We start from the raw sequence: 14,108 nt of genomic DNA on the forward strand, positions 1-14,108 counted from the left end.
ATGCTTTATCCTGAGAAAACTTTTATCAATATATATTGAGTTAAAATCTTTCATGTGAAGAGGGAAGCGACTCATTTAGCTGACCGTCAGGCTAACTTGGGTGTTAGGCTACAGTCTTGTAGTCAGTGGATGGGGGGTCTTCCATTCCAGAAGAGATTTAAATTTCACTTTTTCCCTCACTTATCATCTCTCTGTGGGACTTGTTCCCTCTTCAACTCAGCGCTTTATAGATAGGCATTTTTATTGAGAATGCTTTAAGGTCCTTTCAAAAAAAGTAGCCGAGCTCTCACAAATAGAATTTGAGTACCACGGAGAAAAGCTAGCTGGATAAACAAGATAGGGATCGCCCGCTCGGCAATGCTACCTTGGGAAGAGACAAAACACTTTAATATAACAATTTAAACTCATATTTGAAAAGCTTTTTCGATAGTAGAATATGAACAAGATTACTATGGAAGAGTTGGTGAACATTGTTTTGACTCATAGCTCTAAGATGACTAGCATGAATAAGCCAGCTTCAACACCACCTAGACTCAACATCATAGACAGACTTGCACTGACCTCAACATAAAAGGATGAACCTGGTCTGTCTATTTGTACGCATTGGCTTAACTCACTCCTAACCTCCCTAGACACTGCAAAGAACACATAATGAAAACTGCCTGGTCAAGGCTGTACAAGGGAACGAGAAAGGGGTTTGATAAGAAGGAGTTTGGGAATGTCCCGCTTAGTTAACAAACATCGAGTTTGGAGTCGGGGCAGCATGGATACGAGACTATTGATTGAAGTTCAGTTTGGAATCATTGTGGTTTTCTATCTTCAGATTACCAAATTGGAGAATCACCAAGGCCTTTCAGCGATTGGACGCGCCCCCCTAAGCTAGACGCTTTACTTACCTGACCTCAAAGAGAATAGAATGAGTCGCCCTAGCTCTTACTAAGAGTTTGAATTGCTCTGTAGGATAGTAGGGCGAATGAATTGCATTAGTGCGATTTGGCTAGCGGAATCGCCCAGCGAACAAATCGCCTCCTTGCTATCAACAAAAAAAAAGCGGACCCGCGCGAATCGCGTCTTCGATCTTGCATATATATATATCAGCATCACCACTACGGAAACGAAATTTCCTTAGTTCTGTGAAACAAAGCCAAGCCTTTTCCGCCTTCCATCCCGCGTTTCCCTGCTTGAGACTTTTTTTTATTAGCCTAGTCATGAACCACCCTGGTTGGGACCATGGTCTACCCAGCAGTGCTTCATATCCTCCTTTCTCTTTGTCTAAGATTGGACTAAAGGTACCAAACCAGGCATCCTTTTTTGTTGTTTTTTTTTGGCTAAGAAGCCCGTAGGTTGTACGCCAGCCATACGTAGCTTGAACTGGGATGGCCGCAATGCAACGCTATTGTCGATCTCCAAGACGCCTTTGGTTGAATGTTCACACCATCTCCACCATCTGCACTTCCTACATTCACTCCCGGAAATGGAAAGAGGAAAACTGAAATTGTAACCTCCCGGTCTGCCGGCTCCACGACTTTCCCTTTGGCGGGCTGCTCCTCAATCGAGTGCCGATCTTCGCTTGGGCCGGCTCCGAGGCTCTACCCTGGCTTTTCATTGGTTCCAACCCTGGGGCCCTTTATCGTATCGCGCGCGCATCTTCAAGCAATCGGGGGGGCCGAGTACATAGACGAGGCGGTCCCGGGAATGAGAGCCCATTCCCTCGTGCTCTGGAACTCCTTAACTTCGGTTGAACAAAAAAGGTTCAATCTTGTGAAACCGTAGCGTAGGCGAAACCTGGCAGCCCGCCCAGACCCAGAGTTTGACCTTCTCCGGCCCTGGTAGGAAACCCCACTTTCCTTCCCCCAGCAGGCAACAACACTGGGAGAAAGACGATCAGGATCTCACGTGTGGCAGATGTTGGAACAAACTCCGAATCCAAGAGGTACCTACAACGAAAGGAAACTCACCACTCACTGGTAAAAGAGAAGAGAGAAAGGACCAATTGAAGGCCCCGGGGCCGGAATGCGGTAGGGTCTTCAAGCCCCATGCTCGATTCTCGAGATTGATTCATGGGCCGTCTCGCGAAGATCTTCGATCCTTCGCCATCGCGAGAATATAGCGATCGAAGAGCTATCGCTCAGCTGCTTCGCGTATTACGAAAGTCGTATTGCCCGAAGGGGGCATGCTGCAAGAGCGTAGGTGACTGGTAAGCGTAGGAGGCGTGCCCGAAGGGCAGCGGCAGCAGTGTGGTTCCAGGTGCCGTCGCTAGATTGAGATCTGCAGGGTGGCGGGGACTTCGCCTGCCAACTATCGGGTGAAGAGAAGGGGTGGTAGGCTTAGTAGGGCTCGAACCTACAATATAACCGTTATGAGCGGTACGTTTCAACCAATTAAACTATAAGCCCCTACGGATCTCTACATGCAATTTGCTCACTTCGGGAAGAGCGGACGGAAAGGGGGCCTTTGCTCTATCTGCTTCTTCCTCTTCCCAGGAATGAACAATTAGAAAAAAGAAAATGATTTTCTTATTGTTGATAGATAGATATAGAATATTCTATATCTATTATTTATTAAAATAATATAATAACCCCACACTTCAAAAAAAGTAAGAAAGTCTAAATGTTGTAAGAAAAAGTACATAAAAAGAAAGAAAGAAAAACTTAGTTACGGGAACCGAAGGTTAGGCCGACAACTTACTTTAGTATAGCTAAACCTAAAAAAGTTTATTCCTACCCCCTTTTCTTCCCCTTTCTGTCAATGTTGCCAATTCCCAGAATACGTTTGTACCCTCGTGCATACAGTTGTCCAACTACTTTCTTCTTCCGACTTTTTTAGCCACTTCCGCATCTGTCGTATTCGGGAGAGCTTGCTTCGTGTCGGAGCATTTAGCAATGCCCAGCAGCCTGGTGAGGGCTGGCTGCCCGGGGACAGGTTAAGGCAGGGCCCGCTGGGCTTGCTTCTCATGAGATTGGGTGAGGGAATCGGAAAGGGGCTCATAAACCAGGCGGGCGGGCTTTTGGGCACGCGGAAAAGGGAAAGTGGATGGAGGGTGCTTCTCAGCTAGAGTTGGGGGCGGGGTCGCTATACTATAGTGGCTAGGGTGAGTCTTCCTACACGGCTGGACGCCCGGCTCTAGACGAAGCCGCGGGGGTTACCACCACATCCTCTCCCGATAGACTCGAAGCTCTTCATAGTCCGGCGGGGTAGCAAATTTTCTCTCAAAAAGAGACAGGCCGGAGATAACAGAGGAAGGTATTCGGTTCAAAAAATATACAGCAGTCAAAACAGCTTCAGCCAAAAATTGACTAGGGACAGAAGCGGAGAGCAAGAGAGAGCGAGCTGTCTCCAATATATGGCGATGCTTCCGCTCGGCAACTCCATTCTGCTGAGGAGTGTGGGGGCAGGATCGTTGGGAAAGCGCTTTGTAAATGAAGTGAGTTGAAGCAAGCAGAGTTCGGAAGGCAGCGGAGATATATTCACCTCAAGAAGAAGAACGGAAAACCTTGATTTTAGTCAATTTTTTCATTCTTCTGTCAAAAATGACATATACGGCCTCCTTTCGATAACAGAGAGGCAGAATGGGTTTCGGACACAAGATCAAAAAAAGAAGTCGAAAAAGCGTCTTTAATATGTTTAAAGGAAGGGCCGAGTCTTTTCTCAGCTTGCAACCCATACAAGTAGAAATCTCAATGTTAGGTACAGACCCCAACATTCCAGTAGAAATAAAATATCGTTGTCTTGGGCTGGAGACATGTCCTAATCTACGATGCCACAACAAAAAAAGGGGAGTAGAGAAAACAACACCAGAAAAGGTAAACGAAGTTTCTCAAAAAGAGAGCTTGCCAACTCTACGGTCCTTCCCAATCAATCCCTTACGTAATAAGGCCTCTCGCATGATCCTCTACAAGACAGGAGGTAGGAGAGAAGTGAATAGTTGCATTTTTTTTTTTCAAGCCACTGAGAACAGAAAGATGAAAAAGAGCAGAGCATATTCGATGATAACGAGAGAGAGTACCAAGACTAGTTAGAGGGAATTGCTCGGAGTTTGCAGTTTAAACAATAAGGAACAACGATAGAGAACGAAGAGAAGAAAGAAGTGAAGAATCACCAGTCATATTCTTCGATGCACCCGAAGAAAGTAAGCAGCCCCCTATGTTGTAAGCATAAGGGGGAGCAAATACCTGTTGCAGAGGAGGAAGAGATATGACAAGACGGATTCAACCTCTGAATCTGCTTCCGCTGTCGTGGGGTAAAACTATCTGTGTCGGGCGTGGGAGTGCTCCTAAGATCATAGAAGTAATGCTTCAGAGGCCCTATGGAGTAAGGGGATTGGAAAGTTTCCGATTCAGTAGGCGTCTCTGGGAGAGCGGCAAGATGAGCTGTGTCTGACTGTCGACGAGAGTTTGCATTCTGCCGCTTTCGAGAGTCTGCAATCATGTGACCCGGCTTCTTGCAATAGTGGCAATCTTGGACATGTTTCGTTGGCCTGATGCACCAGCAGAGCTTCCAGATTGAAGATTCTGACCATAGGGTCGATGTCCCGAAGCATGTTCGGCTGGTCCCATAGAAGCCTAAGCCTTCGGTAATAAAAGAAATAGTATAGCACACTTCTTTCTTTATTTTACCTATAAGCTAAGGCATGTTCTTCATGTTGCAACTGATAGAAAGGTGAAGAATCATCCTGAGAATCAAGATTCCTTTTTTTTTTAATCTTTAGCAGTCGAAAAAGGGGTGACGGTGTATATGAGGCTCAAAGGAAGTAAACAAGTCATCCCATTTGAAGCGTTGCACTTTTCATCTTTTGTAGGATTCTCTAGTCTTGGGAAATTGAGCGACCCATCCACATAAGCACAAGAATTTTTCCCGCGCAAATCATTCTTCCTCGCATAAGCCCATGACAAGTCATTTCCAGATGCTTCTTTCGGAAGAGCACGGGAAAGCCTCAATTTGGTGGGATCAAGTCCAAGCAAGGCGTGAGCGGAAAGGCAAAGGGAAGTACATGGGACAAGATGCGATCGAGGTTGCAGGATTCATTTCTACCCGAACATTAGACCCAAAGCTTGTTCCAAAGGTTTCACTTCGCTTTAAAGGATAGGAGGGAGAGAAGCGTACAAGAAAGCCCCTACTCCAACAAAAAAAAGTTGCAGAGTTCTACCAATTGTTTATTCGCAATGGCTTGAACGAATCCGACGCAGAATCCCTTGCTTGCTTGATAGGGCTTGAGGTTCTAAATCCAAGATGAAATCTCGATGCATCAGATGTGGAAAGTGGCCTATCAACTAGCTCTAAAGGCCGAGGAAAAGCTAAAGAGAAGGACCACAAGGGGGCACCGAAGGTGATAGGGGATCGACCTCTACAATCGGGCGAGGAAAGAGACCCCTTTTCCCTTCCCTCAATATATATGGCACGCTTTACTAATATAATAGAAAGTCAAGGCTCCATCCTACTCGTTGCCCAGAGCCTTGACTTGAGCATTGTACAAGCGCTTAAGGCTCCTTCGGGCCATGGCCACAACTATTATATAAGGCAAGGCTTGGAAGCAAGCTACCAGCGCTTATCGGCGAGAACTAGGCTTGGCTTGGTTAGTAGTGCCCGCCCATTTTGTCTCGCCCGCCTTAGGCCCATGAATTCTTCAGAGCGGGGCGGCAGGCCGGGCGGACGGGGACCGTCAAAGAAGTGCCTCGACGCGCCGCAGCCACTACTTTGACTCCTTTTATGCAATTATGAACTCCACGGAACTTTCTCGATTCCAACGCAACTTATCCTTTTGGAGCTGACGTAACAAACTACGCGAGCCTCCCAACGAAGCCAACATAAATCCGATCCAAATAAAAAAAAGAAAAGGCAGTTTCATTATGGTGGTATACCAGCCTCCAGTTCTTCCACTTCCAGTTCCAATCGAAGCATATAGATCCGTAAATAGATTTGTATGTATAGCCACTTCAGTCGTGCTCGTCGTTTCTCGAAAGTATCTTTTTTCTGGGAACATGGTTAACCAGAAATTCTTATGTTTACGATTCTTCATCCACCGATGCAGAAAATGCTCCAGTTTTCCATTCTCATATGAGGCCGGAAAGTTTATTAGCAACGGGTCGGCACGAAGTGATTCATCATGCTCAAACATGAGCCGATCGTTCGTTAGGGACGGTTTATAGATCATCAAATTCCCACAAATGGAATGAAAAGTGGGTGCATGTAAATGATCGAGACCTCGCAAACAACAACGCTCCTTCCCCATATGGAGTTCGGAACCCAAAGGCAATCGTTGAGTGAACTGTATCTTCTTTGTGTTAGTTGACCTAAACCGCACCATTACTGCTGGGGTGGGGCTCGGCCTCCGAACCGTACGTGGGACGAGTTTCTGCCTCATACAGCTCGGGCCGAAGACCGGGGGAAGTTTAGGAGAGATGGGGAGACCCAGCAGCTGCCGGTCGGGGCGGGGATAAGCTTGTGAAGAAGCGAGCTTATCCCCCCCCAAAAAACCGATCCTATAGCGCTAGCGCTTCGCGTTCTTTCTATTTTATCTCATTTCATTCCGGGATAGGCGGCTAATACTAATCTAATAAGTGAAGTAGTCGTCGTCTGACCAATTGGCTCGGACACCAGACCGCTCGTGCCCGCCCATTTTGTCTCGCCCTAAATGGAATGGCTCTCAACATTACGCTGCGCCCCGACCCGAGTCCCCACGTCCGCTCTTCTCCGCCCGCAACCCAAGAAGTTGGCTTTGCCAACACAACATTAGGGCCGTCCCCTTCATTCTATGCTGACCCCGGCCCGGGGCTGGCTTTTTGGGAAGCCCGTTCCCACCGCGCTCACGGCCCGGCTGGCCTGCCAGCGGTAGTGGGAATTCCCCCGTTCCCTGGTCAAAGACTTGGTCGGATGCGGGATCTACTCCACGAGGAGCGGTACGGACGTAGATGATATCATCACGACCTCTCTTTTCGTACCGCTAGGGATGCTTAACGCCACTTCGCCAATTGGCGTTACCTGCGCTTTCGTGTCTCTCAGTGTGGTCAGCACTGGGTGTTTCCGAGCAGCGAGGCTTACACCCATTCGCATTAGTTCATCCAAAGTTCCTTACCCTTATGCACGAATTATTGAATAAGCCATCTTCCTATCAAGGTTAAGGAGTCAACTGAGCATCTCAGCGGCGGGATTGAATACCCGAATCGAATCAGAGTTCACGCCGCCCGCCCTGAACAAATAGGAGGCGTGGGCCACAGGTCGCACATAAGCCGCCGGGTCGCACGACAGAAGAACACCCAACATACAGATGCACACTCCCCCATGTGAAATATTCATCTTCATTGGAGCTTTTTGGTAGTAGTCGTGACCAACAGCCATAGCCATCAGCTGTCGGCTCGTTGGTAAGGCAAGAGCTTCAAGCCCGATTTCTGGTGGCATATCCCCTACACAAGCACCACCCGACGAAGGGGGGACGGGGAAAGCTACAGGCCCAAAACCTTCGACCCTTCTTTCTAAAGGGGGGTGCCCGGAGCACCTCATCTTGTCATTTCGTCGTTGCTCATTCCCGTTAGGCCGAAGTGTTTGGCGTTTCCTTCTCCGCGCCCGTTCATGCTTCGCTGACCTATCGCGTGGTAAAAAGAAGAAAGTACGAAAGAATAGTAAACGGAGCACACCGCAGAAAGATTCTAAATATGAGAAGTCCCCCTTGGATTCGAGAAGAAGAAAATGAAGAACAGGAACGAAAGGAAATAAGGCGTTTCTAGCTCTAGTTTCGGATGAGCTTCTCCCAATTATGTCTGGTAATTGAATAGGGCGGCTTGCTCTGACCAAGACTCCACTTTTTGCTCTGTCCATGGAGCGTATGAATTTCCTGGAATGTAGATAGACCAAAAGAGGGAATGAAGAGATAGGAATAGGAATTAGAGTACCATTGGAAAAAGGGGCACCCGTGGAAACATCTCTACTGACGAACCATTTCAATAGTACGGGTGCTGCCGTGCCACGAGGCACGACCATAAAAATAATAAAAAAGAAAAAGTTATGTAGTTGGACCATCAGCTCTATCCGTTCGAGTTTCACTTCTCTAAAGAAGATAAGACGCTAAAACTGAAAGTGTTCGCAATGCATACCGAAAGGATACCAATGAAGCCGACCATTAATGACTAGTTCGAACACCAGGAGCGGTCTGATCCCTTATTTGATCAGACAGACTGCTCTTAGAAACATAAAACAAAAGCAAACTCTCATAGTTCTCCGCCCAGCTCCAGATTGAAAAAAAGATAGAAATTGCTCTCTTGTCCGACGGTTATTCGAGGGAGTCTCTCTTAAACAACAGACATCAGATAAGGGGGTTCCTCTTCTATCCGCGAGGGACCACTTTGTCTGAATCCACATACGCAAGACACCTGAGTGATATTGAAAACTATGGAACGCACCGCAGCGTTCCATATAGACGACTTATTGATGCAATTTACAATTCTAACTTAATGTTATAACAAAGACGCATTAAGAATATAATTCATGAAAGCTCGAAGACAAAGAGAACCGGGCTTTCATCTTTTATACCGTATATATCGTAAATAAATAAACTTTTACGCCCAAAACCTCCCATGTCTTTCTCGGTTGGACCAACCCAAGCAGTGATTTCCTGAATTGGGATAGTCAGAATCAGTCTCTCTTCATTAAAGGGGGGGAGCAGAGCAATCAAAGAATGAACCAACGCACTATGTTTGACTTTTTGAAATCGTGTTGGCAATCTATTGTCAATTTTATTCGTCGGGAGGCAGAGAAGGAAAGGTCGGCGTATTCCAATGAGGAGGTATCCGGGCTTTCAAAGAACGAAATGGCTGAGCGCATAGCCGATCTTATTAAAAAAGGTAGCGATGATGGCTAAACATTTGGTAAGAAGGGTGGGTGGGATCGCGATCGACAAACAGGGAAGTAGCCCGATAGGGCAGATATTGGTTCAAATCCAATTCGTGAGATGGCAGGGAGCTTTAATCTTATTGCGAGAAAAAGACAACCGCACTGTCAGCGAAAAGCAAAAAGCAATATGCTTAACACATGTTTATCAAATAAGAAAGATTGGCTCCCTTTGAGGGGGCGGGACAGAAGGTTGACCGAGGGACCAGGCTGAATCTAATTCTTTGCATGCAAGAAAAGGCCTAAAAGCGACTTTACTAATCAAATATGGCGGAGTTCCAGTCGTGGATGAAAGTCCCAACAATCTATATCTTATCTAAGAAAGAATCCCAGCGGACTTCACTTAATTGACTTAATCTCAGCCACTAGTGGCTTAACCCTCACTCTCTTCACTCTCTGGATTCCTTGACTAACTGATCTTTCTTATCTTATTGGATAAGGTAGTTTCCCTTTTTCTCAATCTAAGCAAGCAGGAAGCCCGAGCAACCTTAAGCACAGAATCGGACGTTGGTGTATCGTATAGTTGAGAAGGGCTGCATTGGATGAACTCCAGCTCTCGGCGACCGACAAAAAGCCTTTTGCACTTAGCAAGGGGCGTAGCGGCATTTCCGCTTCCAATGATATCAGAATGGCTCAAGGAAAAGGAAAGAAAGAGAATTCCTTAGGGTGAGCGGGGAAACTAACTCAATAAAAGGCAAAGTCAATTGGAGGGCCTACGGTACCCTAAAGGGGGCGGGGCTCAACCACGAGGAATGATTCCTTTAGGGCGCCCACTAGTAGGAGACTTAGGCAAAGAGCAGAAGTGAGCCGGGTGAGGGGGTACTTACACTTTAGAAAGCAAAAGCCATTGACCCTTAGACAGTCGGGAATGGTGAGCCACCCGGATACCCGGAAACCCTGCTCTATCAGGCATGCAACAACTTGCTAGTGTATGGAACGGCTATCTTTCTTGGCCTTCCGACCTACAACCTATTCATCTATCCCATCCGGGATTCCCTTGGTTGGTATATCGTATAGAAGAGAGGCTTTCCTCTTAGCAATTAGGAGTGATCCTTACCTCGAACTATAAATTGAATAAATTTCATAATAGAAGAAAAGGGCAGTGGAGGCACCCATTGATTTTGCACCTTCATACATCTCAAGTTGAGAATTCTCGTAACGACTGGTGAAAAGAAAACACAAATTCTAACCTACTTACGATAGCACTAAGTCAAGAGCTTGGGAAAAGGGTAACCTTTCTGTGCCATGATTTATGAGATCCGTATAGAGTTGATTTAGATCGGGAATTTTTTCTTCTATAAAAAAAAGACGTTCTGCCACCTCTTGTAGTGGAGGCAGGCGCCCAAGCTCGGTTCGAGCGATCAACATAGGGTCTTTAACTCGAGAGGAGAAAGCTCAACTCCGGCAGGGGTGGTGTCTTTCCTGACTGAATAGGGAATCTCATAAAGAAAGATGTGGCACAATATAGTATCCCCTTTTCCGCTATATGTTCTATTTCACTTCTTGTTCAGCTCCACCCCCATTTCCTATCAATATCTGAACTTCCTTTTTGGAGTGGAGAGATAATTTTTATATATGTCGTACCAAACGTTGTAAGGTGGAACCGGTGCATCACGAACCAGAAAAGTGCTCTTAACGGCCCTAGCCTAGCATCACTGGGTGCCTTACACTGACTGAACAACTCGAATTCGAAATAGAAAATCTTTTCCAAGCGTTGAAGGCAAAGCAGCATTTCCTGGTGGATCGGCAGCTATAGAAGAAGTTGCAATTAGCTCTATTCCGCCCTCTTCGTAACCGAGAGTAGGGAGCGAAATCAAAAAAGAAAGTAGTCTTGGAAGCGAAGGCCATAGAGAAGAAAAGTCATTTCGTATTCATACCGATAGATGCTTTAATTTACCTCTAGGGTAGAAAGGTAAACCGCCCACTGCTCCTACTGCTACCTCACCTCTGTAGCCCCCCCCGAAACGTGGTGGCCAACAGAGAAGAAAGATTTTCTTGAATAAAGTCAGATTAGAAAAACCAGGGATTGTAAGGTGATGAAAACTGACTTCTGAAGCTGTGACTTTAGCCCTTTTGTCCATCAAAGGCTGAAGCCCCGGAAATGCTTCTTATTCGAAAATGGAGTCCTAGGTTGATTCCTTTTCGTAGCATCAGAACCTAACTAACGAGCTCTGGGCGCTGTCAGTCTGCTTAGCTTCTTCTTTCTTTGATAGGCTTCCCTCTAAGGCCCCTCCCTTTTCCCCTTTTAGTTTGGGGGGGCTCAGGCCCCGACCTACTGCCCTACACAATACCGACATCAGCCGTCTCAAAGCTTCAGGCTTACCTGCAATCAACGATTAGTTGAAGTGAAAAGGCTTTGTCTCCCTCTTTACCGAAATAACCTGTTCGAAAAGAGCTTACCCAAACCGAACATTCTTCCCTTGTTTGCAGGGAGCTAGGACAAACTATTGAATCGGCCATAGTGGAGCGCTTCTTCAGTCATTTAATCACATTCAAATTCAGTTCTATTTTGTTGCTTCCAAAGCTTCCCATTGGCGGACAGATAGACTACTTCCGTCAATCACACCATAGGCAAAGGATAAGTCCGATCTCAAAGAAAAACAAAAAAGAGGTAACCTCCTCTTTTCCTCGTTGTCGCCTTTCCTAACAGTGCTTGATCCCCCTAAGAAGTGGGCTATTCGTCCTCTCAAGCGCCAAGGTCTTTCCTTTATATACGAAAAAAAGAAATTCTCGATTAATAAACAAATAACAAAGTTTACACGACATAAAGATAAAAATAGATCTCTTCTCGAAAAGGTAAGCCTTCGTTGTTGGTTCATCCCCCTGCTATAGGAAGATTAGCGAACAGGCGAACCACGAGCCTGCACTTGATCTAAAGCAATGATCCGAGCTATCCCATAGATCTGGAGTGAAAAGAAAGAGTAGAGAGAAAGAAAACCGAAGCTATCTCCTATAACAACGAAAGTTGGAGTAGCAGGATTCGCATATATACCAGTGTATGTGAGAGCAAGATTGGATTCTTTCTTTATTGAATTATTCACACCTATAAAAGGGCTACTGGCCAGCTATACCAGGAGTCTTGGTATTCGGATAATTGATTTGGGTGATCCACGACTGCAGACAGGATCAAGTCAGAGACCTATTCCATATGAGCTAGGTAGCCAATGAAATGAGCTACCCATTGAGAGAGCTTAAACCGATGTCCCTTGCCAGCCTGTAGCTAAGAGTAGCTTCTCTACCGCACCTCCAAAAGCGGGTATAACCTTACTAAAAGCTGGGGCTTCAGCCGCTAGCAGCAACTTTTGTCCCGAAATACAATCTCAATTCCAATCTTTCTTTCGAAGCTCACCTTCCGGACACCAGTAAGGAAAGGTCAGTTCAGCGTGTAAAGCAAACCGAACCGAAAGAAGAAAGACTTTTTGGAAAGTTAGTCGCCTCTATCACATCACCAAAATCGCTTGCATTTACATCTGATGAAATAGCTCAAACTGTCAACTATCGAATGGTAGTGTGAGAGGTAGACTTCTGATGTCTCACGACACCAGGATAAACTACCCCCCTATCAGCTTTAGGTTGGTTAGTACCTAAAGCAGATACTAATCAATTGCGGTCACTTCCATTACCTCCAATCAAATAGCCCGAAACCGGACTAGGAAACTATTCAAGTATTGGCAACAACAAGTCTAACCCTCTTTGAGCTACTAAGTCATAGACTTTCCATAATAAGCCAAACCTTACAAGATTTTCATCTTTTCGGTCCTGCTTCCAGTTACTCATAACTACCGGAGCGTCAAAGAACTGATTGATGGAGCGCTCAAGGGATGCACCACCATCCTCAAATGAAGTTCTAAAAAGCCCTTTCAACTCTGCTTAACGCCCTCGGCCGGACGATTACTGTTGATTGGAAGGTCCGGCCTTGAGTTCCACATTTGCCGGGGGCCTTACTGATCAATCAACACCAGGCTTTCTTTGAGAAAGGAGTACATTACTCACAGGACTGAGTTAGGGCACCCCCAGCATCTCAAGTGATTAGGCGGGGGCAGGATTCGAACCTGCGATCTTCAGGTCATGAGCCTGATGAGTTGACCATTTCCTCTACCCCGCTGCTTGACCAGGTCTAATTAGACCAATCACTGGGTAATTCAACTTCTTTCTTTTACTATGAAATTAGTTGAAGGTAGAGTTTATGTCCTTATATCTTCTCCCCTGGTAGAGATATGGATTTACCTTACTTTATGAGGAAGACTTTAATTAATAGGCTTTGTAAGAATACTATTTTATGCTTTATTCGCCTATATAATCTCCTAAGCCCAGTCCATAAGTCCCCTTTTCGGTTCGATCAGGAAATCCAACGAGATAACGATTTGAAGGGCCTCTTAAAATAGAAAATATCATAGCGCAGCCCCGTTTCCATCAGTATATTTTTCAGTAGGCAAGGTAAATCCAGCAAGTGAATAAGTCCCAAGGTAAGCCTCTGGATAATACATGGAAGACTATAGATAAGCAGTGGAAGTTTACTTTGCGGTCGGTCTATTCCTTTTCCTTTCGATTCAGTGGGAGAACCCACGCCTTCCGATCAAGTCTCCTTTGGTCTAATCTCTTTTAATCTAGAGATATCGTCGATTGACATCTTCTAGACTTTCTTGAGATTGGTGCGAGACACCACGTGAGTCAACCGGGTCGAACCCCATGTAATGGAACTGAAAATGTAAGGAAAGGACAATTGGAATGGAAGGACAATAGGAATATTGCACAGTTCGTTGACAGATTCCGATTACGTATCCTCCCCGCATCAACGGGAAAGATAGACGGCTTGTGGCTACATATTCTGAATCGCCTGCAACCATCAAAGCATGAACTCACGGAACACTTTCCATACTTTAATGGGAAACTATATGAGAGTTGAATGAAGCAGGTTCAATAGCCTACGAGACGTACATAGGTACTGAACAATGATAGGCCGATGTGCTTTGACTCAAAGGTGGAACTTAGTTGGGGCGGTGGGGCAGGCAATCGTGGCTTGAAAGGGAGCAAAGCAAGGGAATGGACCTGAAAGCAGTGTCCCTCATTTTGCGTTCATTGAACTAATAAAAGGAAGAAAACCACCATAGAGAGTTAGCTTAGCTTGTAATAATAATAAAGCAAACCAAACCTAGTTCCGCTGATGAAAACAAGAGGAAAAGTTCTTGGGTAATTAGCCCAAGCCAGGCTACAATCCATATTCGATT

The 14,108-nt window shown here is 45.8% G+C and overlaps 1 protein-coding gene across 1 annotated transcript in view; it reads right to left on the reverse strand.

Annotated features, from left to right (window-relative positions):
- The window catches only part of LOC149510566 (cytochrome c biogenesis CcmF C-terminal-like mitochondrial protein), a 29,391-nt gene extending 21,378 nt beyond the window's left edge, over positions 1-8,013 (reverse strand). The window contains 4 exon segments of the mRNA XM_089757568.1: positions 1-6,487; positions 6,659-6,814; positions 6,889-7,033; positions 7,133-8,013. The exon segment at positions 1-6,487 is cut by the window's left edge and continues 21,378 nt beyond it. Of these exon segments, the coding sequence (XP_089613694.1) occupies positions 5,690-6,487; positions 6,659-6,814; positions 6,889-7,033; positions 7,133-8,013 (1,980 nt within the window). The 3' untranslated portion in view covers positions 1-5,689.
- Positions 8,014-14,108: the final 6,095 nt, after the last annotated feature.

The sequence above is a fragment of the Durio zibethinus genome, unplaced genomic scaffold (assembly GCF_047325235.1).
Source record: "Durio zibethinus cultivar Kanyao isolate XHJ-2024 unplaced genomic scaffold, ASM4732523v1 HiC_scaffold_30, whole genome shotgun sequence".
NCBI lineage: Eukaryota > Viridiplantae > Streptophyta > Magnoliopsida > Malvales > Malvaceae > Durio > Durio zibethinus.